Raw genomic sequence first — 27,297 nt, 5'->3', positions numbered from 1 at the left:
TTTCAACATAAGTTAAGTATATAGAACGACTAGAAAAGCAGGATACCTAATTTAGGTAAAAATTTCCTCTAAAAATTAATGTTTTATTCACTGATTATAAGAAAATAAATCTGGAATAGTATTATTGACAAACATCAAGTTATACTTATTTTTAAATAAAATAAAAACTTATAAGGCCTAGTGTATTAGTATTATCTAAATTCTACAGTATAAAATGTTGAACTATAAAAAAAAAAAATTGTTAAATATTTTTATTAAACAAATAAAAATAAATAAATAGTATACATAATTTTTATCTAATACTGCTAATAAATTAAATACTTAAATGTAATGAGCAATATATTTGATTCTACTCATGAAAAATTGTTAATAAGTAGGCTTCAGACGTATCAATAATTAAAGGTATCTTAAGAGGGAAAATATATATTGCTATACATTAATTAATGTACAAAATGTTACATTCATTAATTGTAAATTTTTTTCCTTAGAAAAAACTTAACACTTACACTAAAGACTAGAAGTCAAAGACAAAAATACTTTAAGGTAAAGTTATTTACGTTTACTAGCTTTTTCAGCAAGTTTTTCAGCTTTTCTCTGTAATCGTTCTTTTTCTTTTCGCTCTTTTTCTGTATGACGTTTTTCTTTTTCTGCTTGTGCTTTAAGATCTTTAAGTTTGCGTTTAAGTCGGTTCTTGTCATCACCAATAATACCAAAATTTTTGAAGTCTTTAGTATCTAAATTCAAAAGACCAATACCTGATACTTGATGTTCCATGAATTTTGATATATACTGCTCTAAGCTCAAAGCTAATAACCATTGACACACCTAGAATTAATAAATTGCATTATAAAACATTATATAATAATAATTGTACACTATAAGCATAAATCATATACTACTAATAATAAGAAAAAAAAAAAAAATAAATAGTAAGAAATTCTTACTTGTTCTTTAGACCATTCGTGTACAGGTGCATTATGCCAAACATGAGAATTTTTTCGCTCAGTTATTGAACTATCTGCAGATTGAGGAGGAGTCCATATGTCAATTGAATCTAAAAAAAAATATAATAATTTTAATAGATTATAAAATGTAATAAGTTTTAAAACTATTTAATTATACCAGTTGATCCAATTGCTTTAGAGTTATTTAAATCAGAAGCATAATGACCAGGAGACACACTTTCAGATGATGATACTGATGATGGGGAACTTTGAGGCAACTGGTTAGTATGTTGCCACTGAGTATTGGCTTTTTTTACTAAATCATACAAACATTATTTGTTATACAATCCTTTAAGCATCCTAATTTTGTTATTGTAGTATACAATCTAAATTGGTAAACTTACAATTTAAGCTAGCTTCTCTAATTTCATCAGCAAAGGAACTTGTTGAACTGTTATGATCAGAAGAGTATAAACTATTTGATTCAGACAAACGTGATTCACGTTCAGCAAGTACAATCTTAAGCTGCTCAGCTAATGATGGTGGAGGACCATTTACTAGAGATCACATGTTTTTATAACTATTAATAAAACTGTATATTGAATATTCTTGTTATTAACGGTCTACCACACACTTACCTTTTAACAAGTCTTTCCCACCAATTTAACAATGATAATGATCTTATCTCAATTATCTTTGATAATATATAATACTATATTATAACATGGGTTTAGTAATAATTGTAATCATACGAGATAGATTGTCGTACATTGTAATACATGATATTTTTTTTTAAATAAAAATTTAATTGTTATGTGATTGGACATGTATTATTGAATAATGTTCAACTAAACAATATTTATACATTTATGTATTAATTCATATTTTAATATAATTTATAGACCACTTATTACACAAAGAATTGGTGTAGTAGACAGTACATAACGTGTATAATTTTAAGGTAGACCACATACGACGAGAATACCTTAAGTTGTTTGCAAACACTTACAATTACGACAATGTGTTGATTGTTGAATACGAGCCAAAAATTGATCAGTTTGATGATGATGTGGTGGTTTTTGAACAGATGCATACTGCGGCATTTGTTTTTGTTCCTGAACAATAGATTCAACATTTGATACATCTTTTGACTCAATAGTAGATTCTACAGCTAATGAGTCTTCAGTGCGCTTTACTTCTTCATTATTATAATCCTAAAATATAATATTTTAAGTTAAAATATACAATATAATACATTTGTTTATGCACAGAAACAATATTATTTAACGATAAAAATTTATATAATACTTACTAAGCTGCTATTAGATAAAGATTTACGAATAGCATTGGTTGGTAATTGTCGTGTAACAAGACCTCTTGCAGCTAACTCAGCTTTACTCTTTGATAAAGATACATCTAAAAGTTCATGTGGAGGAACAGCACGATCTAATTCTTCTTTTATAGGTAATTTTCGTTCAACAGTAGCAACTTTTTCATCTTCAAAGCAGTCTTCTGTTTCTGATAAATCAGCTCCAAGTTGTTGAAGTAATGGTAAAACAGGATTAACCTAAATAAATCATTTAAAAAATCAATAATAATTTTATTCAATTATTCTCAATATAAAAGGGAAATATGTATAATACACAAATAAAAATAAAAGTGAAAAAAATCTTTGATATTGTTTCTTTTAATTAATTAATTTGTTTGAATATTCACACGTCATATTATTAATTTGTATAAAACAATATTTTTTAAATTAATAAAATGTCCCTCTTGTAGAATAAGAATTGTACACAAAAATTTGTATTAATTGTGAATATTAATAGTGTATATGCTATGAATGGTAATTTATTTTTTTCAGAAATAACCTATATATTCTGTATTACTTTTATTTATATAAGTACTAACTTTTGTTTTTTTGACAAGTGGTGTCAAAGTAGTTAAATAATGACTAGTGCTAGTAGTATTTTGAGGTAGTTGGACTGGAAAACCAGCCCGTCGTTGAGTATCTAATAATTCGTGTTCAACTTGTATTACCTAAAAACAAAATTTAAATAATTTTTTTTTTTTAATTCTTATAATCTTATATCATAGTTGATAGTAAATATATAACATAAAATTTATAGGATGGAAAGAATATGTAATATTCTGTAATAGGAATCTTATAGTAAAAGTATTATTGCATATCAAAATATTTTTAAATACACTAATACACTTTCAATTGGAATTAGGGAATGTGGTTCTCTTATCACTGAATGCACTGCAAAAGCTCTTCCCTGACCTTAAGTGATTAGAGATAGTTTGGTTCTCCATGTTTGGAGTTAAGTGTAGAACTAACAACCCTACCTTGAAAAAAACAATTGTGTTTAAAATACAAATATTATGCCTTGGATCAGTAGATCACTGGACTCAAACTGGTAAATTGGAACTCTGCTTTATGTATAGGTACTTGGATTATAAGAACATTTTTCAAACATGGTGCTTACGAGACCATATTGGTAGATGAGGTGGAAAAATATCAATTTGGAATTTTTGCAAGATGAAATGATACTAAATCTATGCAATTAAAAAACACTTCTTTCCTACTCTAAATATGAAATCATAGGAAGGTTATAGGATTGGTGTATTTAAAATTAATTGGCTCAACAATCACGGTACTGATGATAAAAGACAAATTATTTAATGTGGAATTTATAAATCTGCATGCCCCAATAGAGTTTAAAGGAGAAGAAGAATAAAACAAATTTTACTATCACTTAAAAACATCACAAATAATAGTAAATAACATATAAATTACTTTAAGTTTAAAATGGAAAAATTGGGAAGGAAATCTATCTCTGACTCATTTTAGGCAATCATCGTTTATACTAAGTATCAAATGACGATGAATACAGACTCATACAATTTGTTATAGAAAGAGACTTTAGAAGAAAGAGCACTATGTTCTCACACAGAGATATCCACAAAGGTACTTAGAGATTTCCTGACGAAAAGTATGTTAATCACATAAATCACATGATAAATTCAAGGTTTATAATTACAAGACTAGACGTAACAAATGCACTAGGAATGGACTGTGACTTAGACCACATGTTAGTGATAGGCAAGATAAATTATATTTAAAAGACATGTAATACAAGAAAAATGAAAGCCAGAGGGCGGTATGAAGTTTAAAAACTATAGAACCTACTATTAGGGAAAATTTCATAGCATTAATAAGTAAAAATATAAAAATGTCAACATTTAATAGAAGAAAATGAAGAAATTAAAGAAAGATAGAAAATCTGGAAGAATTTAATTCAAGATATGAAAAAAGAGATGATGGGTAGAGACTGTCAAACAAAAAAACCAAGGTTCAATAACATCTGTGAAAATGCTATGCAAAGAAGATTGCTAGGAATAGTTGGTTTAATGACAGACATAGTACAATATTAGACTAATTGGTTTGGAAATTATTATTGAAAAAACAGAATATAATATGATAGCATATAAAACAATTCTGACAAAGGAAATCAATTGTTACTTTGAAGTAGGTACATATACATTTAAAAAAGTTAAAGGGCTTGAGTACATAGGTTACATTCATAATTCAGAATAACAAAACACAGGTAGGCAACAGATGTTATTTTGAGTTGAGAAAGACATTAAGTCAAGAATACTGTCTTAAGAGCTATACGGTGCAAGTATATAGAACCCTGATATAACCTGGGATGAAGTATGAATGAATGTGAAACACACGACGACATCCACAAGGTACAACAGAATAACCTTTAAATATTCAAAGGAAAATTCTTAGATTTATCTTTGAATCTTATATAGATAGAAATACAGGTAAATGGAGGATCAGAAGAACTAATATACTTTTAAGATAAATGATTATTGAACTCTTACTCGATCTTTAAGAGCTTTAACCAAAGCATTATATTCTGTGTCTTTTTCTTGTAACACTTGCAAATAATATTCTTCTCGGTGTAAAAGGTCAGCTTCACGTTGTTGGAACTCTTTGAGAATTTTTTTCAATTTTATGTATTTTTTTTCTAAGTTTACATAACGTTCCTAGATCAAAATATATACTTTAAATACTATTATTTACAATGTTTACCTCAAAAATGGTCAATATTTTTGAAAAATATATGTTAGTATGTTATTGGAAATAAAATTGTAAATAATTTTAGATTACAATAAATTCTTTAAAAAAACAATTTTAATGCTTGACAAATAAGAATAGATCAAAAACTACACTCCATATCTTACCAATAGTTATAACTTATTACAGAGAAATTATATAAATATTTCCATAATAAAATTATTATAAATATTATCTATAATAAAAATCAATTATTTATTGTCATAATGTTATTTTGAAAATAAATATACTTTAAACAAAAATTGGGGTTAAGTACTTCATATTTATTTAAAGTAAGTTAAGGGTATTTTTAACTTGCAATATTTTACATATTTATTAATTACTTAATAATTGAAAACATAAGAAATTTAACAAATTAATAAATAAAGAATGTTGTTATCATAAGTCAAATTATTCTTATTTTAATAATAAAATTAACCAAGCCAAACATGAATAGCTGAATGTGAACTTATAAAAAAGAAGATAAAAAATACAAAATATCCTCTTAAAATGTATCATTTCAAAGAAAATGTATTATATTTGACTTTTTAAGCCTATTATTTATGTATTTAATGACATTTAGAGGAAATTATAAATAGCTTTAAAAAAAAAGTAGTTTGTTTTTTAATTTTTCTAATTTGTAGGAAAATGTAAATTTTTTATTAACTAAAAAACTTAGATAAAATAAAATAAATATAAATATCTTTTAACAAATTTAATAGACTTTCCTATTTAGGTACATAATAATAAGCATTTTTCTCAAAAATATAAGCAATTCTATCGCTACATATAATTTTACAGTAATATTTTCCAATTTTTCAATATATGTATAATATTTACACATAGCTATGATAATAACTATCAATTGATAGTTAACAATGTCATGTAACATTTACTATTGAACTCGAGAAAACTAAGTTTAATAGTAATTATTATTATTAATACCTAAAATATTTTTTCTTACTTATAATTATTAAAAAAATACTAAAAATGAAATTATTACTTCTGATGTTTGTAACATTCCTTGATAAGTCTCTTTATCTCTTCTTGCAACATATAAACATTTATCCAACTCATTTAAGTGTAGTCCAGATTGTACAAGTTTATCAGCAATTTCTTTTTTATTATTGGCACCATTCCATTCCAATTCTTCTACCTAAACATTTTAAAAATAAATATTAAAATATTAAATAATGATTGACATTATATGTTAATATTTTTTAAATATGTTAAATGTATGCATGAATATTAGTAAACCAAGTATGTTAAATGTTAGCAACTGGTTAAGTAAGCCAGAGGAAACCAGAGAGTACAAATTAAACTCTCACCCTGGTTTTCAGTTTGCTAACTTCGTCTTCAGCTTTAGCTACATTTAATCGACTCTGTAAAATTCAATTATGTACATCTAATATTGAAAAAAATATACATATTTATTTTAACAACATACTTCTTGTAATAATTCACGTAAAGATTGAACAGTATCAGTTTCATCAGTTTTACTCAAGTCTTCACTAGAAGATTCTGTTCGATCATTACCAAAGAATTTTTGGTTTAACGAATGTTCAAGCTGACGTCGTTGAGTATCTCTTTCTTTATCAGCCTTTTCAACATATTAAAAAGTTTATTACTTTTCCTTTTTTTTAAAATAAAAATGACTTTACTTCTAATGACTGGCGAATAAGATGAGCAACTTCACTATTCTCAGGATCAGTTTCTCTTCCTATCACAAAGTTAACTTGACCATAAGTATTTCTTAAAACAGAGGCTGCATAAGCTTGTGTAACACCAACCAAAGATTTGTTATCAACTTCAATTATTTGATCATTAACCTAAATTAAATTTAAAATAATAAAAATTAATTTTGTATTTTCAGTTATTATTAAATTTAGAATTTAAATCTTAAAGTGATTACATGGCTTTCTTATTTATGTTAAAATATAAGTGTATAAAATAAATCTAAGAAATTAATTAATTAAATGAAGTTTAAAATATGAAAATGTATTCATTCTTCTACTTTTGTTGTTGTTGTGTATTTTAAATAAAAATTATACAAATTTCTATAATCCAACAAAAATAAAATAAAATAATCAATTGAACTAAAAAAAAAAAAAAAAAAAATAATAATTAAAAACAACAATTTCTTTAACCTATGTTTTTATTATTTACATACTTGTCATAATATTAGTCAGTTAAAAATATGTATAGAAAATATATTTAAACTATTTATTTGTTTTTCTCGTTAAATATGTTTTGGATGGCTAATGAATGACCAAATTTACATCAGGTTATTTAAAATTTTTTTTTTTCAATATACTTTTATATACTTGCAATTTTTAGTTATAAATGTTTCATTTAAATTTAGATAAATTTTTAGTCAATGAAAAATATTAATATATTGTTCTTATTTTAATGCAAATTTAATAGTTATTTGTTGTGTATATATTGACGTATATTATTGGGTTTTTAAGTGTTTATAAGTTCCAAAACTCAAGTATAATGAATATTGAAAAGTTATTAAAATATACAATATCAGTCAACATAAAAAACGAAAAAAAAAAGTAATGGTTGATAAAAAACTTTTTTTTATTATATTGGAAAATTTAGAATTATTAAAGATTTAACATAAAATTAAATATAAAATATATTATATACTACATCAAGAACAAATATTACCTGAATACGGCCATCTTTAGCAGCAGCTCCATCAGGAGTGATAGTTTTTACAAAAATACCAAGTTTTTCAAGACCTGTATCTGCACCAACACCCATTCCAATAATTGATAAACCAAGACCTTCTGGACCTTTTAATAAAATTACTTTCATCAAATCCAAACGCTCTACTCGTTTTTCTAATTCATATTCCGCTGATGCAGCTACAGGATCTACATCTTCATTACGCCGATCGTATTCACCCATTGAAAAGGTGCTATAAACCTAAATAAAAATATATTTTATGACATAAAAATTTAAAAATGAATTATAATAGTAAAATAATACTTTGATTGGATCAGCACTAAATTTCACTTTCATATTTTGTTTGACTACAATATGAGATTCGTCATCTGAATCACGTTCTGGTAGTCCTGGAACTTCCATCCAAAAATGGCCATCCTCATAATAGTGCACACCACCTTCTTCATAAACCTAATAAGTATATTAAATTGAAATAAAACATAAATTAATCTAATGTTTAATTAAATACTTTTCTTCTGATTTCAGATTTTTGAAATTATCTTTTTTTTATTATAAACTGCTCATAATCTATAACTTAAATTATATTCATATATTTTTTTTGTACTTTTGAGATTTAAAAATTTTATTTTTAAATTTAGTTTTAGTTTCGAAATGTACACATATTGATGATAGACAGACTATTTAGGCTATTGTATATAAATAATTATAAGTAATCTTTACTAAAAAAAAAAAAAAGTACTAGTAATAATAATATGCTATTGTTCTCAAACATTTTGCTTTAACTATTCAAACATCAATATTTCTAGAAATTCTAATAGTTTTTTTTTTTAAAGTTAGGAGTGTTTTGGAGGATTAAAGTATCCATCCAAATCAAAAAATATATTTTTTAAATTTTACAAAATATTTAAAAACAACAGAATTAAAAAAGTTTTAATTAGAATAATTAAATTCTTAAATAGAACAAACATTTTGATTCACAGTACAGCAAACAGAATTGTTTATAATGTAAATTGAACCAATTACATCAAATTTGAGAGAAAAAATCTATCTTTTATACTTGGATCAATTTCTAACCTCACTAAAAAATATTAATCAGTTATACATAAACATAGAATGATTTTTAAATTTTATTTAATCATGTATAAAATGTACAGTAAACAACTAATAAAATTATTATTAGTTATGTTTCTCCAAAATGTTTACATTTAGGATTAACTTACTTCTCTGGTAGGTTCAGGAATAAATTCTTTGGATTTATATAAATCACCATCTACTTCGTATTCATCAAATTCAGCATTCTCATTATTAGCAGATAATGAGTCAGTTTTTGTCTCATAACTTTGCTCCCAAGAATCATCAACTTGAAAGTCATCCGTGTTATAATTATCATGAACTTCATTAATTTCTTGACTAAAATAATAAAAATTAATTATAATATACTTTTTTTAATATTATTAAGAACTTGTAATAGATAATTTCATTGTAAAAAAAAAAATCAATAAATAAAAATAGACTTATTTATTATTATCTTTTGCAAAATATTTGAAATATAGGTACACTTTTCTATACTATAAAATTCTTTTAACAAATTACATTATTAAAATATTTTTAAATTATTGAATTTATGTATATATTATAATTTAATCCAAACCAAATTTGTATTAAAAATACATCAATGTATATCACACATATGATATGGTAAATATTTACCAAAACAATTTGTTAAATATATGTTATATAACTAACCTATCAGCCTAAGATCAAAGTATAGTAACTAACCTAATATGATAAATCTTAAAATTTTAATTTTTTCTATTTTTTAAATATCAAATAAAAAATAAATAGATCTCTTTATTTAAAAGGTATATTTATATAAAATTTCTGATTTAAAAAGTAAAACAATATTGTTAAAGAACTTTGTAAATAATCACCTAATTTTAATGATATGAAATTGAAGTTTTTTTCTTAATAATCAACTAAAAAATCAAAGACTTGAAGGATCGTAAGTCTGATCCATGTATAATATAAATATTTATAAAAAATTTTTCAATAAAATTTTAAATCAAATATTTTTTAATCAAATTTAAAATTTAAATCTTTGGTTGGTGTATGGAAAATTAACTAAAAAAAAACTACGCTTTGATAAAATTTTATTTTAAAATTATATGCTTAGGTTATAGCGACTTATAAAAACAAACCTTTGATTATTGACATTATCATTGGATTCAATAGAAAGAACTTCACTCATCCAGTCAGATGTATTCAATTGATCATTATCAGAAGGTGATAGTAATTTTTTAATCTCTTTAGCTTCTTCATCAGACAAAAGATTATCTTGACTACTAAAAATATTACATATATAATAAATGCAATTATAAATTCTATTCAAATATTAACACTACTTACATACTCTTTTTTTCCAAAATTCTTCAAAAAAAATATAAATTATTATCATGCAGCCAAATCATAATACATAAAATCATAAAATTAATAAAAAAAAGTAATTAATATTTACAATTCACATGAAATATTGACAAAAAAAACTACTATGTAAATGTTTTTAGATTTTTTGGTTATTATTCATCACAAAAAATATTTATAACAAATAATAACTAAAACGAAGTACAAAAAAAAAAAAAAAAACAACTAAGTGTTTTATGAAGAATATAAAAATTTTAAATAAGAAAAAGTTTGAACAGTTGCCGAGTAAAAAAAATATAGGATAAAAGAAGGAAATATTTAATAATTTAATATACATGGACAATAAAATAAATGAGAAGAATCATATTTAAGGAAAACATTAAAATATGTTAAATAAAAATAAAAGGTAAGCATAGTAGATTATAGTAACTAAAATCAAGTCATAAAAAAAAAATGTATCACTTTACAAGATATCTAAGAATTATAATACCAAGTAAATGAAAGAATATTAAGTATTGGGATAGTTATTGTAGAGATATGAGAGAAATGTAGAGAATATTGAAATTATTAATTGTAAGGAAGTTTTGGGCATCAACTATAATATTTATACTACATGCAAATAAAAAGTTAAAACCTTACTTTGTGCTAAGTAATTGTTCAGCTTCATCTGGTGTCATCATATCTGGTTGTCCTGAGGACTCTATATCTATTATATTTTCTGAACTTCTATTAATACTTGTATCTCCCAGATCCAGTGTCAATGGACTTAGTTTATTCTTAAATATATACAAAAATATAAATGAAAAATGAGTTTTAAAAAAAATTCAGTACATATTTATTAACAATTATAAACAGCTTATTTTACTCCTCATTATCGTATTTAAATAAGGTCTCATTTAAAATAAAAAAATATAGCTGATGTTTGGCAGGCATGACAAATTATGCAAACCTCAATTCGTTAAATATATTATTATTCATAAAACTAAAAATTAATATTTACTTCTTCATCAACATCATTGTCATCAGAAAATTTATCACTTTTATTCAAATGAATTGACCCTTTACTTAATTCAGGAACAATCACTGCTTCAGACGAGATAAATCCAGAATCAACTTCACTTTCTAATGGTGTAACTGTAGCAGCAGGATGATTGGCTGAATCACCAATATTAAATTGAACTTTAGGAGTGGAAGAATTTGCTTCATTTAAATTCATACTTATGTCACTAATAATGGTTTCAATATCCTGATCCATAGGTACATTAAATGTGGTATTTAAACTAACCGGTAATTCTTGATTTTTATATTGATCTAAGTCTAATGAAATTGCCATATTACTAACTTCAGGTTCACTTATCTAAAATATCCAAATAATAAAATATATTTAATTGTAATTATTATTGAACAAATAGATTAAACATAAAAAACTTACATTTAACTTATTTTCTTCACTCATAGCCGCAGAAGTATGTATATCTGTAGTTATAGCATTTAATTCATTGTCAAAAATATGTTCTATGTGTTTCTCCTGCTCATCAGCAGAATAATTAATATCAGAAATTGGTTCTATCGTTTCTTTATTAGATATCTCTTCTGGTATCTGGTTATTACTTATTATAGAATTGTCTCTAAATTAATAAATTTATAATAAATTGGTTGAATACAATAAAATAAAAACATATATATCTGTAACTATTTATAAACAATGTAGTTATCATTTACATATAACACAAAATTTCTTGACCGGATAACATTAGATTAAATCAAAAAGGTTTTTACAAGATGGGTAGTAATAATTAAATACTTTTATGTTAATAATAGTAACAACTATTTTTGATATCACACTTAGATACCTAAGTCAATTTTTAATTATTTTAATTTTATTTTAATACTCTAAACTGATTGGATGAAAGCTATTTTAAATATAATTATAGTTGTAAGTTCCATAAATGGTAAAAAATGTACTTCTTATACAACTTAAAATAACTCTTATTCAGTCATTTTTTTCTTGTTTTAGATCAAATAACTTGAAACACAGGATTACTATACTCTGTGCCACAAGAGAAGTAAATCGTTTCGAGGATGCAGACTGACAGCAGCAATGGTTTCATGGTCCTGTTTTCCCACTATGTACCATTCATACACACTTTACTGTATTACCAATCGTTAATGATTGTGATCGTACAATGTTAGTAGGTTAAATAGGTGAGGGATGCACGGATTCAAATACAACTTTGTTGAGACATGGATTACTTCTCTCGTGACACAGAGTATAACCAATATATTGTATCAAGATGGTAATATAAATTCAAAGTTGAAAGTTTTACTGGAATGTTTATAGTGGGAATATTAAATATTTTATATGTTCATAAAAATAATTCTCTTCGACTTCCCTTTAATTTGACTTTGTTAAATTAACCCTTAGGCTGTTTAACATTTTTGGATTCTTTCTAACATAATCCAACTAAGAAATCTGTTATCTCAAAAAAAAAAATCATATTTCATACACAATACGTTATTTTTATAATCAAATATGAAAATAAATATGTTCAACTCAACATAATAATTGTTGTAAAGTCAACTATAGAAAAAATACTTACAAAATATTATCTTCATCTTTTAAATTAAAATGTTCATCAACTTTTTGAGGTGGTGGTGGTGGTGGTGGACTTTTAGGATGAGAAATATTTTTGTATAATGATGAGGTTGAGGCAGTCCGAGAAATACCATCAGAATTAACACTTGGCATCCACTCTTTTACTTCACTAGGACTAGGATCACTATTATATCTAGAAATTACAATTTAAATAATAAGTCTTAATTAATATAATATATAGTTCAACAGTGATGTCATTTAGTAGTTGGGGGGGGGGGGTGAAGGCGGCTTTTGTACCACATATAAATTTTAAAAACCTACATAGGGATCAATCATAAGAATTTTTGAGATTGACTGATCTAACTGCATCACCCCAAAAGATAACATTTTAAATAATATATTATATATAATTTAATATTTTTCTTAACTATACCAAAAAAAAAAAAAAAACATTATTCAAATCATCTAATATAATCTAGATATTTCAATAATAAACATAAGAATTTGTAAAATGCACTACAATATTTAACAGATTGCATTAAGATATTATTTACCTAGAATTGGATGAACGTGGTGATTTAGAAAAATGAGATGTCCAATTTTTCTGTTTTTCTATTAACTCACGGCTGTTGAGTTTCTTATCAGGTTTTTCAGGTTTAATTGGTTTTACCAATATTTTGCTGCCATTTAATTGTGAATGATTTTGTGCACTTCCAGAAACACCATTAGATTTTTGATTACTTGAAGGTGGACTTGGAGATCTAGATTTAGCACAAATGCTATCTTGAGAATTACTCTGTTTTATTTTTTCCAACAAAGTAGGTTTATTTTCTCCTAAAAATAGTATAAAAGTATAAACTGATTAGAAAAATTAATTATCAGAAGTATATAAATCAGAGAAACTTAAATAGTAAATTAATAACTGTAAGGGGCACACACAATGAATCTAAATAAAAATGTTTTTTATGAGTAAAATAATATATACATTTTGAAAAATAAAAACCATGAAAAGTATAGATGAAATTAAGGGGTTAATAGTTAAAATTCCAGTACTTTTCTTTAAAATTGGAAAACACAAAAGAAAATTATTACTGTGAACAAGAATTTACATATAAAATCAGTTTTTGACAAAACTAATTTTCCTATTTTGTTTTGATTCAAAAACAGATATTATAAAAACATTAGCATTTCTTATACATAGTATAATTATCAAAACAGTTTGACTCAAAATATATTTTCAATTTTTTTAAATACTAATCTATAATACTCTACCAAAACCCATCTGGATCTATGGGATCAAACTCTTGAAGCTCAGCCAAACCCTCTAACATAAATTATATTTAAACTTTATTGTCAAAAGTGTTTTATTAAATCACTAAAACTCCATATTGTGTCTTCACTAATCACACATGTCATACTAATCTCTCTATTTCTTTTGTCTCCAAAGTCACCAACACTCTTTGCGAAAACTCAATACTCATCTCAAAAGTCACTGCAATCCACTCACAAATAATGAAGGAACTAGCTACTCCTTATATCACTGGTAACGCTGAGAGGCATCTAAAACATAAGTGGTGTCAGGACCTATTGACTAACTGAAAACCAAAACACATCTATGCCAAAGTGCCATTACTAGAAAGTCACTTCATTAAGCATATAATTAAGTCATTAAATACCTACAACACTAACACTTATTGTAAAAATATTTTTTAAAGATTGTGTAATAAAAAATGAATTTTGAAAAAAAATTTATAAAAAAAATTCTGTTGTAAATTATCATAATATTTTATGAGTGAAAATTAATGAAAGTTATAATTTTGTTGAAATAGTGAAAAATTCTAGTTAGTATTTTTGCAGTTAAAAAGACATAACATTTTCATGGCTAGGGCTTCAGAATATAATAAAAGGTTTTTTTTAAGTAATTCTTATCAACACTTAAAAATGTATTATAAATGTACCTAAGCAAAATTTTTTTTTATAGACATACGAATTTCAAATTTAATTAAATATTTAAAATTTTAAACAAAGATAAAAAAAATTTGATATTTTTTTTTAAATAAAATGTTATACTTTACTATACACAATGGCATTTAAAAAATATTTAGTTTAGTTTTAAGCTATTGATTAATTATATTATAGACCGTATTACCAATAGTTAAATAAATTACTATAATAATTAATAGCAATTTAAATATAAGACAATAATATGTATATATTTATTATATACTTAGTAATATAGGCTTCACTGTCACTGCTCAAAATTGTTTTTCCTATGTAATGATTAATCATTAAATACAAATTTAAAACTTCCAATTAGATTACAATAATCTATTCTTGATTATTACAGTACATTACTGATTACTTATTTGATATTTCCACTTTTTTACAAAGAAATAGATTTTACTTTCTTTATAAAAAACATAATTGGTGATATTCATTTTTTTTTTTAGTGATCAATTTATACAAATTCTAAATTTTAAAAATACTTACTTTAAAATATATCTAAGATTGATTACACAATTAGACTATAAAAATCAATTAATGCATATTGTGTTATGATACAAACTTTTTTTTTGAAGAATAATTATAACCTTTTTTACTGTAATTTATTTCAGAATATTTTTTCAATAATATACTATAATACAATATTAGTATATAAGTATAGAGATAAAATTTAAACTTATAGTAATCGATATTAATTATTATTAGCATTACTTATAGAATATATACTTTTTAAAATGTCTAATCTTTATTTTTAAGAAATTTACCAAACAAAAATTATATTTATTTAATACAAAATTATTACTAAATATTATAAACTTAATACATTTGTTTTCTTACTCAGAAATTAATAGTTAAAAATTGTATTTAGATACATCAAGCCTACGCCTAATAACCTCTACTTCTTGGTATGTTACCAACAAAAACCACCACAAAGACCTGAATATACCAACCCTCAACGACTTAGCTAAATCTCACTCAAAGCTTCGAGCTCACGCTAAACCACTAATTAAAAGAATATCCTCTACCTCAATTATTCTTAGAAAGTTAAAAAGATAATAGCCAAGAGACCCACTCAATGTTTAAAAAAAAAAGATAATAAAAATATAAAACCCTAATTTCTTATTAAGTGGCACTGCTAGGAGCCTTCTTACTATACGATTAATGTTATTTTGATGTCAACACACTTACTTATTATATCTTATTTGTATAGATTGTAAATATACAGAATTTACAGTAAAAAAAGAATGTTCAAATTTAAATTTAATAAGTTTATAACACCTTTTAAATTGTAAAAAGAATCTAAAAATATGGTCTTAAAGACATAAAAAATTTCTAAAATTAGGATTTGAATAACAGTATTGTTAATGGTTAAAAATGTATACAAGGTAAACTTATATATCTATGTAATTCTACGCACATGATTTCATTGTTTCTATAAGCATATTATTCACAATCATATACAAAATAATATAATATAATACACTGCTAAATTGTTGTCAACATAGAGAGATAAATGAGAAATTTAAAAAATATATATATATATATATACATCATTATACAATATTAATATTGTAATTAAATGAAAATAAAACATACCTGTTCCCAATTTTTCAAAAAGAGCTCTAGCATTATTAAATCTTGCTAAATGGCTTTCTGTCCTTACAACAGTCACTTGATTAGGTGTTTCTACTTTTACTGGCAGTTTATTATCTAATGTAGGTGAAGCATTTTGCTTGACTACTATTATATCTGGATCTTTATTAACAGTAGGACGTTGAAAAATGTTTGCAATCTGAGATACTTTAGGTCCGACCATTCTGATCGATTTTTTTTCTTCTGTTACAGTATACATCTATAATTTTGGATCACATATTAATTGAATACTTTGAACATGGCAATCGAAATTTTTTAATTAAATTTGCTATCTTATAAACAATGACATCAGATGGTTGTTAAATTTAATCATAAAATGTTAGCCTTTTTTAATTAACAAGAAAATATAGAATGTTACAAAAATTTAAAAAAAAATGTTACACTATAGTTCAATATTAAAAGCACACTCACAATTTAAAAATGGTTGTCAACTGCACCAGTACCAACGCTTTGACATCTCTGTGAATCATGTCCACGCTGTATTTTGTGGTACATGTTCGTAGGACAGAGAAACGTGATGTAGAACACGAATAATCTACCTATTTGGAAGTCATTTTTCTAAGAACTCAGAACGACTAGTTATTGAATTCCGCGACCTGCACACACTACACTTCAACGTAAGTCTATACTTATGATGTACATCAAAAGCAAAACATTAACCGATAACAACAAAATGGGATAAAGTTTCATTATCGTATTGAAAAGATTACCAACTTCAGTTGAATTGAAGTATAATAAGCTGGTATCTCGATCAAGGGGACATATACATTTCGATTTATATTTTATAGTAGAGATGGTTTAGAATAAAATTAATATTTGGTAGAGTGGATAAAGATTACGAAAGAAAGACGAGAGTGTACTATAAAATGATTACATTACTATTATAGTAGGTAGAAATGGTACAATAATAATATTATGGTCAATTTGTAGTGACTTATTTTCATTAAAACACTGTTTATATCTTACTAAAAAAAAAATAAACATTTTTTAATAGAAAATAAAAATAATGATTATGATATTATACATAAACTGGAAATTAATGGTAATTTATTATATTATAAAAAATAAGAGTCAATGAATAATAATCTTATCGTACACCTATTCCTAAATCGTATTACAATATTAATGAATGTCAATATTCCATAAAAACGTTTAACGTTTATTCCTTACAGAAACATTTAGTTAAGTAATAAAAAATTTAAATGCATAATATCGTACATGGGCATTTTGTAAAAAAATGTCAATTGTCTGCTATAATACAAGTGAAAGGTGACACTTTAATTGAAATCAGGGAGAAAAGGTTTTCATATTTTAATTTTCACAAGGAAAGTTCATTTATTGAATTATTTTTCATAGTTTTTTATTTATCAGAGTTTTTCTTAATTTATATAAATCAGTTAGGCACCTACTGTTTGTAGTTTTAAGAGCATATTTTTATTAATTTTACCATTTTTTATACCTTATTGAATATTGATATGTCTATAACACAATTTGAAACTTTGAAAAAAAAATAAATACTTTATAATGTACCTATATTTATTTTAAATTTTCACCTGGTATTATTGTATTGTGTTTTTTAAATCACCAGTTGACATACAATTTTCCGTCTTTATTAATAAATATCGAGTACAGTTTATAAAATTTTATTTGTAAAAATTGTGAGCGAAAAAAAAGTGTATATTTAAAAAAAAGCAAAAAAAAAAAAATCAAAAAATAGATAAAATCATTCAGTATTATTAATGGATGATTTCTCATATCACGTATCGCCTGTAAAATGTAAATACTTCATTATTTTATTATTTCATGTGTTTAATAAAATTAATTTGTATGTTTTCTACACTAACTAAGGTGTAGATTGTTTATTTCAAATAAAAAAAAAAATTGCGTTTTAAAAGCATATTATTTTGTACTACTATAAGCGCATAAGTACTTAGTGGCCTTAGTCCATGTATATTTTATAATTTTCAAGTACATTAAACTCCAAGCTCTACAGATTATAGATCCCAAAAGTATGTATGGTTATGTAACAGGGACGGATCCAGACATTTTCCATGGGAAGAGGGGTACATAGACAAAAAAAAAAGGTCATCAGATAAAAAGAAGCAAAAAGCTTGGTCTAATATCATATTTTTAATTTAATTGGGGGCACCTTCGTCCCTTCCCCTCTTAGGATCCGCCCCTGTTATAAGTATGTACAATGTTCATATTATACATATTAGGTTAGAACATATAATTTAATAATTACATAAACATACATCGCGTATACTAGATTGTAGAATGATACAATTTACATTAATAGATTATACAAGTAATATTGTACCTAATTTAAGGAGGATGTTTTAGTAGAATTTAAAAAAATTATTGTCAAAAGTCTTCTGGATTTTTACCAAATGTGTGGTATAGCCGGTAAAGGTTAACAAATGATCATATAATATATTATGATGTGTGTATATTATAAATTATAATTAATTTTAATACATTATTACAATAATAAAAATAATATTATCGTAGTTTATCATGTCTACTTTTTAGGTACCTACCTACCTACTATATTACAGGTTTTGCCGTTTGGTATAAGGTTAGTATACAATAAATTTTATTCCGTAAATTTGATTTTTCCATGAATTTAATAAAAATCATATTTTATAATTGTGTCACCAATTAATGTCAGCAATTAATATTTACTGTTCATTGACCTACCTAAATTAAAGTATCAAACAACAATTTATAAAAATAATAAAATTTTAAATTTCAACTGTAATTCAATATTATTATTTATTATTAATTGTATTGTTCGACTTAATTATGTTAAAGATGAATAAATACAAGCATAATTTAAAAAAACCCTATGACAGTAATGTTCGTCTACCATTACGTATGGTGATATATAAAACGGTTTCTCGTGATGAATTAACCCTGCATTCCAAACAAGATACAAAGAATGTACACAATCGGTAAGTATTTAATAGGTATACACTATAAACCAAAGAGGTATCTACTAACAGACATATTTTTATAAGTTTGTTCTTACTGTTTTTAAACCACTCTTCACCAACCAGCTATTTTCTATTTTATCGTTATTATATGGTAAATTGACGTTAAACAAACCTGAATTAAGTGGTTCTGCAGTATGGTTTATAATTTGTATACATGGGCGTAACTAGAATTTTAATCAGGAGGGGGTAGTTGATAACCTTTTTTTTTGCTTTTTCGATTGAATTTAGTATAAAGCACTGGAGGGGGCACCTAGGTTGGTTAGGTTATCTAATGACTTTTTTTTATACTGTTTCCACATTTTATAGTAAAATTTACACGTTTGGAATAGAATTTAGTTACACATTTAAAAATCGTAGCTTCTTAAAATATATAACCATGCAGGTCTTAGATTATATTTTTATAGAACACATTACCTTTACCCATGCAGCTAATATATTATATATTTAAATAACTATATTAGTAAATAATAGAATGTGAAAAAACACATTTATAGATCTTATGTTTATATATACATAAGAATTACGAACCTATATAATATATTAAAATATAGTTCACGCTGATCAAATTTGAACGGCAAACTCAAACCACACGCTAATACATTTTTATTTCATTGTTTATTTATACAAAAAAAAATGGGAAAAAATAAAGTTATCAATTTTAAAAGTTGGGAATTTACCAATACTTCCAGATAATAGAAAAGTGACATTAGGAATTTTATATAAACTCAATAATTACGTCAACTAACATATTAAACAAAATTTTATTGTATCTTATAAATTATTTCAAATCATAACAAAAGAATAGTACATTTTTAGATGAAATTTATGCTAGTCTTTCATTAAATCATTAATAACATTATCATTATCAAAATAATAATATTAAAAATATGTTGTGAATTTTTTTTTTTTAGAATCTCTTCGCCTCCATTAAATATTATTACGAGAAAAATTGTTTATATAGGCAAGTACCTATTACCATAGATTAAATTAGGTACTATAATAAAATAATTAATTTACGCTACTACCTACCTTTATATATGATACTATAACGACACGTGAATCTTTTATATAATTAATTATAAAATGTTGGCATGTAACCAGAAAAAGGTTCGACATCTTTGCTTTTATAGACTTACATAAAACAAGAAATGTATAGTGTATAATGTATATATTCAATAATAGCATGTCGACCATACTATACGCCAAAGGATGGGTAACTCAAAATTACTAGAGGGTCAATTTTTAGAAAAATAAAATATAGTAGGCCAGAACAAAGAAAGCAAAAAAAAAAAGTCATTCAGAATATGTATTTTAATTAGCATTTATTTTGTTTATAATGTGAATTTTTAATTTTAAAATTGTATGATGTAATTTGAAAATGTAGCACGGGCCAGATAAAAAAGGGTCACAGGTCGCCAGTTGCTCTCTCTAGCTATACGCAATGGGTATACTGATTATTGATGAAAATAGTACAATTTAATCTAATAAAATAATATTATTAATGATATTTTATTTGTTTTCAATATTATTACCTAATATAAAGTCTAATATCATTATGCATTTGTATACAGGAACAAAAAATATGCAGACGTTTATAATGAAGTTAATGCAATCAATAATGTTCAAGATAATAATCATAATATGCAGACACATTTATATGTTGAATCTTCAAAATTATCTTCAGTCCACAATATTTTTAATAAACAAATTAAAAATAAAGTAAATTTACAGTTTGAAAAAGTAATTTCCAAAAATTACTCATTAAAATTGGATAAAAATCAGAATATTCAAGATATTAATATATACAATGCAATTGATCTTTTAAAAATCAACAATAACGAATCATATCACCAAACTAAATCTGAAATAAATTATGTTTTTTTTGATTTAGCTGATGAAATAAATTCAGAGAACGTATGTATTCTATTTTTAATCATATCTATTATAATTTATAAGTATTAAATGTAATTAGATTTTTAATCATTTAAAAGAGGTGATTCCTATGTTTTCGCCAAACTTACGACTTATGTCGTTGTTTGTATTATAGCTTAATTATTCTTAAAATATATTTATACATAAAGATTACTTAGTACCTACAACGGGTTTGAGTACAATGTGCTCCAAAACTAAAAAACATATTTTAATTTTGATTTTACTCATCTGTGTGATTTAATCTAACTTAAAATATAGAATAGTTCATATAACAATATCTTGATTGAAGATGTTTAAGAGAGATAAACAAGAGAGAGAAGAAGAAAAAAATAGCCGATTTGATTTAGGGATAGAGCGTCTTATATTGTTATAATTTTAATTATAACTCTAAAAATAACTCTTAGGTATTAATTAATAATTCTGATTTTGCGGCAACAAATTGATGACACGCATAAGATGATATGAATAACATTATAAATTTTTATAATTAAAAATAGTTAAAAATTAACGTTATCTACCTCATTTATAAAATTAAATTTTCATGTTATCAACTTAGAACTTTCTAAATAGTTTAGAATAGCATTAGTTCAACGGATTATAACTAGCAACGCATGGCCGAGCGCCCGAGCCATCTATTAATTATAAAAAAATCCCATTTTATTAACATTTATATAATTATTATGTAGGTATTTGTATTTTAAATAAACCTGCTATATTACAATTTTTAACATGTACAGCTTATGTACTAAATGCTGCTACTCTTAAACCTAACAGCTAACTTAGGAATATCTATTCCAGTCGGTCGATATCTGATTATATTTAGGAACCTAAATATTTTGTATGTGAAGGTAAAAAGTACTGAGTAAATATGAGCTGAGTGAAATAGTAGATTGAATAAAAAAATAAGATTTAAAGAAAATAATATAGGTCATAGATATATTGAGATGATTATACTATTATAAGTATTATATATGGTTTTTTTCTTATATTAATTATTTATTCTGTGGTGTTAAAAATACATATTTTTACGTGGGTCAGAAGAATTAAGTTTTAATAGAAGTATACAATACCCTTGATCTTTTTTTTAGATTTTGAATGGAGCAACAAATATATTGATTTTCAATTATGTGTTTTTTGTCTGTTGAAGTGTATTCTGTCAAAAATAAATGTTTAATCAGAAAAAAACAAAAAAGTAAATAAAAATAATTTGGGAATCTTACACACATCTAATTTAATTAATTTTTTTTTTTTTTTTTTTGGAGGGGGAACTCAAAGACTAACTGTGGATACTTGCTAAATTTATTATATATTTATTTTATAGTTTTTTATTTATGACATTATTTTCAAAATATTTTTTTAAATTATTTATTAGCAAAATCATTTTTATTTTTCTTCTTGTAACGTAGATTAAAAATTATTTGCTGGGTAAAAATGCTTAAAAATCTAATACAAATCTCCTCATAAATAATTAATTTCTTAATTAAAAAATAACAGAAATCTATTGTTACAAAAAAATTTTATTGAGTTTAAAGTTTTGACAATAGTCATAAAAACATGAAAATTAGCAAATTATTTTATAATTAGAAATTTAAAAATTTTTTGTTTTTGTACCTAAGGTTTGAAAATTGAACACCTTACCCACCTGTTAAAATCTTAGAAAATTAAAATTAATGACCCCAAATCATTTCACGTCATTTTCTTCCACCACCCCAGTGACTGTTCTCACATAAAATTTTAGAATGCAACCATTCCATGCTCAAATTAAGAGGACACCATTCACGTTTGTGTTCTCTCTGTCTTACATTTACATAGTTAGTAGTTACATACATACAATATGGTAAATACTAAATTTTCGATCAGCAGAACCTATTTTATGTTGTCAACTTAATTAATAGAGTACATTTATCTATTATCAAACCATAACTTTAAAGCGAGTTTTAAGTATTTTAAAGTTGTAATATTTTTAAATATAGTTAAAAATAATATTGATAAAAATTACAATTACCTAGTCATAAAAATTTTGAAAAAAGAAGCCACCCATTGATGAAACTTTCTGTTGTTAATAATTTAATTTAAAAAATTGTTTATTATTAATTAAACACCATTTATGCCTTTGGCGTCTTGGAGGATAGCCTGTAACCAAATTTTTAAATAGATAGTTTGAATGATTATTTAATCAATTATAGAATCTTTTAAAAAAGATTTTTGCTTCATATAATTTTTGGGTTTAAGTTTTAAGTCTATATATAGTTTATGATTTCACACGTAGGAAGGAGCATTCATAATTAGTTTTTTAAGAGCTAAGTTATGAAACGCTTGAATTTTTTTTATATTAACTTTTTTGCACTGCTCCAAAGCTGAAGTCCGTAGATCCAAATTTGTTTTAATATTGTTTTGTGTATAAGTAGTTTAGTTCCAATGGAGGTGTACTTATTATTGCATAATAAGGGTTTAAGTATGCCAAGACGATTATTCAGTGCTAATCTTTTAATTCGAATGTGATGAGTCCATAATGTTAGTTTTTGATCCAGAGTAAGGCCGAGGTATTTAATTTTTAAAGAATAGGGAATTAAGAAATAAGAATTCCATACAGAAAAAACATTTAGACAGGAGGGACGAGGAAATCTATAAGAATTAAAAATATAATACAAAATTCCTTTTAATTTTTTTTATCATAGATAAAAAAAAAGTTTAGCGAAAAGTTACATTAATTTTTTATGAGCGTTTGAAATTCTATTTCTTAACGAAATTGAATAATCGCCTTTAAAATAACTATTGTCATTCATAACATGTAATTCGTACATGAAAAGTAAAATTTTATATTATAATTTAAGTGACATATTTTGCATTTAAAATGTTAATAAGTTAAAATATCATTACCTAATAACTTAAGGTGACTTAAGAAGTAAGGGAACGTCAAGTTAGTGACCACAAGATTAATTCATATCCCTCTTCACGATAAAAATCTAAATACATTACACTTATCAGTTAGTACTGTACTATTGTATAATTAATTTAATAAATATTAATTTCAAACTTTAATTATGAACACATATAGAAAACATCAGAACAGAACGAAAATTTCAATATATTGAAAGAAAATAATACTAATGTTACATATACAATTCAACATGATAAATTCTTTAATAATAACTACTTTATGAATGGATTGCATTTACTTGGGATTTTTAATAGAACTGATCTTCAGGTAATTAAAATATAAAACGTTAAGATACACAAATAAGCACCTATGACAATTTGTAAAACAAAATTTTTGAACAAAAAATCAATCATTAAAAGATTTATTTGAAGATTTAAATATTTTTAGAATCTGTAAATTGTATAGTTAGTAACAGTATGTCCTAAAAGTCCCGTATAAAAAAAGATAACAATTAAAATGGAAATAATAAATAAAGAAATAAAATCTTTGTAGGAAACCAATATATTATTTTATGGTTATTTTTACAATTAATCAGAAAATTCTAATTCAATGGCACAAATTGAAAATGTTTTATGCAATTCACTTTTTAAATTGTTATTGTTATATTCTATAAAACCATAAATAGCGTTGTATTATATAAGAAAATGTTAAATCGAGAGGAATTAATAAGCACTAAATTTTGTATGATAAACATATTATACATAAATTCATAATTTTATCGCTCAAAAAATTTAAAGTACCAATCAATTGGTAAAAAATATGTATAGCATAAGTATTTATTTAAAAAATCTAAAATAAATATAGTATTATACTATTTATGCAGTATTTAGACTTATAGACGCAGAGTTAAATAGTTTACTCGCAAATCGCAATGCTAAATTGCTAATACTTTAATGATCGAAGCTACCAGTGATAGTTAAACTGTGTGATTTTTCTCGGTACGTTTTTGAAAACAAAGTATGGGATCCATTGATAAAAGATTATTGGTGGGATCCTTATCTCTATAATGTTAATAGTTATATTCCCTCTATATATCTTTTATCATGATTCATGAATTCATATTTATTATTTCATATTATAAAATTATTCTGTTATTATGTCTTATTTAAATTATTCAAAATTTAATTTCATAATCAGACTTTAACCACATATTAGGAATCTAATTAGTGATTATTATTCATATAAAATAATAAATTCTGTGATTTAATGTTAGATTTAAAATAAGTGCCGGATTAAATATATCTATTTGAAGTCTACATAATATAATACTATATATTGTTATTAATAGTTAATACCTATATTAATCGATATAATTAGTGATTGTTATTTAATTTTTTATTTCAACATTGTTAATTGTTATTAGTTTTGACATATTTAAAATGGGTCAGTTTATAATATACTTAATTTTTTTACTTTTAGTTATGTTACCCCATCTAGGTATTCATTTTATTTAAATAATTTTGTTTTTTAAATTTTTCAGTGGAAAAAATAGGGGATTTGCATAATTTTATACATTTTAAGTTACTTGCTCCAGATGGGATTAAGAAATGTCAAAATATAAATAATGAAGAAAAAAATGGACAAACCATTATTTTAGATAAATATAATTCAAGGTAATTATATAATAAAAGTATTTGTTGTAGCTTTTGTAACACATGGTTATAAATTATTAACTAATATATTAATTTACTTATTCCGTATAAAAATCTTAGAGAGAAATTGTAAAATGAAAATGAACATTTAAAATGTATACTTATATATTTAACATTCTGAAATAAATACTAATATATAATTTTTTTTTTTAATCAATTAAATATATCACTGTTTTTATTGTTATATTAAAATATGCTGTGTAATATATTATTTCTCTTTTTCGTTTATTTGTGAGTATAAATGTGATTCATTTGTTTGGGTATTAATAATTTGTATAAATTAAAAACTATATTTAAAAATGTATGATATTATCTACTAAACTTATCTTCTACTTAACATATTTACCTTACAAATGTACTATTATTTTTCAATCAGTTAGTTGTTATTAGTGGCGGATCTAAGGAGGCATAGGGGCCTCAGTCTCCCTCTTCAACAATATTGAAATAGAAGTACTAATCCTTGTTTTATTCTCACTGATAGTTTGTTCCGAAGATATGTTCCTTATAGTTTCTTCATTATTAAAAATATTAGTGAAATTGTCTGTTAGTCCTGCTGCTGCTGAAAGAAGTTTTTCTACTTTGAAATGAGTTAAAACTTGGCTTCATACTACCATAATTCAGGAAAGATTAAATGATTTATGTCTTTTAAATAAACATAGTGATTTAAATATGTATGATAAAAATGAAATCATTATTAATAATTTTCCTTTTAAAAATAAGTTCAGATTAGATTTGGTATTATACAAGATATTTTAAAATAAATAAATAAAAATTTTATAATAATATTATTATTATAGGTACCTAATTAACATAAACATTTCCTTATCTAACTATAATAAAATTAATAACATTCCCTTAACCATTTCTTTCATATTTTTAGGAACACATGAACTAGAATATTATATGTATTTATGGCGCAAAAGTAATTTTTTTAGGAAGTCTCCACAAAATTTAACCCTGGATCCGCCACTGTAGTTATAGACATAATTCATACATTATTAGAGATTATATTTTGAATAAATATCAGTTATAAAATATATACTTACTGTTGCTAACCTGTGTGATTCTATACTATTTCAGAGATGTTTCAATAATAATGAACAGTTTGAAGACATTCAATTATATGAAAATGAACAAAAATGAAAATTTAAATAACCTAAATATTTTTTTCAAAAATATTGTGAGTTATTAATTTAATAATTTTATCTATACTTAAATTGTAAATTTTATCATGGGTATTATCATTATTTTAATTTAGATTAGTGAAATAGCCAGGACAATGATTTTTCATATATTTAGTTAATTTACATAATTTTTTTATGAAATATGAGTAAAATA

At 24.1% G+C, this 27,297-nt stretch overlaps 1 protein-coding gene and 1 long non-coding RNA gene across 7 annotated transcripts; one reads left to right on the top strand and one right to left on the bottom strand.

Annotated features, from left to right (window-relative positions):
• Positions 1-491: 491 nt before the first annotated feature.
• LOC112601908 (neurabin-1) lies at positions 492-17,089 on the bottom strand. 6 transcript variants are annotated; one of them, XM_025349787.1, is made up of 25 exons: positions 16,850-17,089; positions 16,382-16,637; positions 13,336-13,615; positions 12,786-12,974; positions 11,618-11,813; positions 11,404-11,542; positions 11,186-11,340; positions 10,825-10,961; positions 10,171-10,191; positions 9,963-10,106; positions 8,985-9,174; positions 8,068-8,214; positions 7,744-8,004; positions 6,732-6,899; positions 6,518-6,670; positions 6,399-6,452; positions 6,074-6,226; positions 4,836-5,000; positions 2,853-2,981; positions 2,257-2,511; positions 1,954-2,158; positions 1,349-1,501; positions 1,123-1,260; positions 945-1,054; positions 492-825 (listed from the first exon to the last, which is right to left on the bottom strand). In XM_025349787.1, the coding sequence occupies exons 2-25, from the start codon at positions 16,635-16,637 to the stop codon at positions 550-552; spliced, it is 4,074 nt and encodes a 1,357-aa protein (XP_025205572.1). In that variant the 5' UTR covers positions 16,850-17,089; the 3' UTR covers positions 492-549. The 6 variants fall into 6 exon arrangements, with proteins under 6 accessions (XP_025205572.1, XP_025205568.1, XP_025205571.1 ...); XM_025349783.1 differs by having other exon boundaries at positions 9,963-10,103; positions 11,186-11,542; XM_025349786.1 differs by lacking the exon at positions 6,399-6,452 and having other exon boundaries at positions 11,186-11,542.
• An 8,565-nt stretch (positions 17,090-25,654) lies between these two features.
• LOC112601897 lies at positions 25,655-27,054 on the top strand. The gene is made up of 3 exons (XR_003115067.1): positions 25,655-25,690; positions 25,788-25,920; positions 27,040-27,054. It is a non-coding gene; the product is annotated as an uncharacterized LOC112601897 (long non-coding RNA).
• Positions 27,055-27,297: the final 243 nt, after the last annotated feature.

This window comes from Melanaphis sacchari, unplaced genomic scaffold, assembly GCF_002803265.2.
Source record: "Melanaphis sacchari strain LSU unplaced genomic scaffold, SCAv2.0 Contig7_pilon_pilon, whole genome shotgun sequence".
Lineage (NCBI taxonomy): Eukaryota > Metazoa > Arthropoda > Insecta > Hemiptera > Aphididae > Melanaphis > Melanaphis sacchari.
The sequence above is the reverse complement of the archived record's forward strand: the minus strand, read 5'-3'. Positions and strand labels throughout refer to the sequence as shown.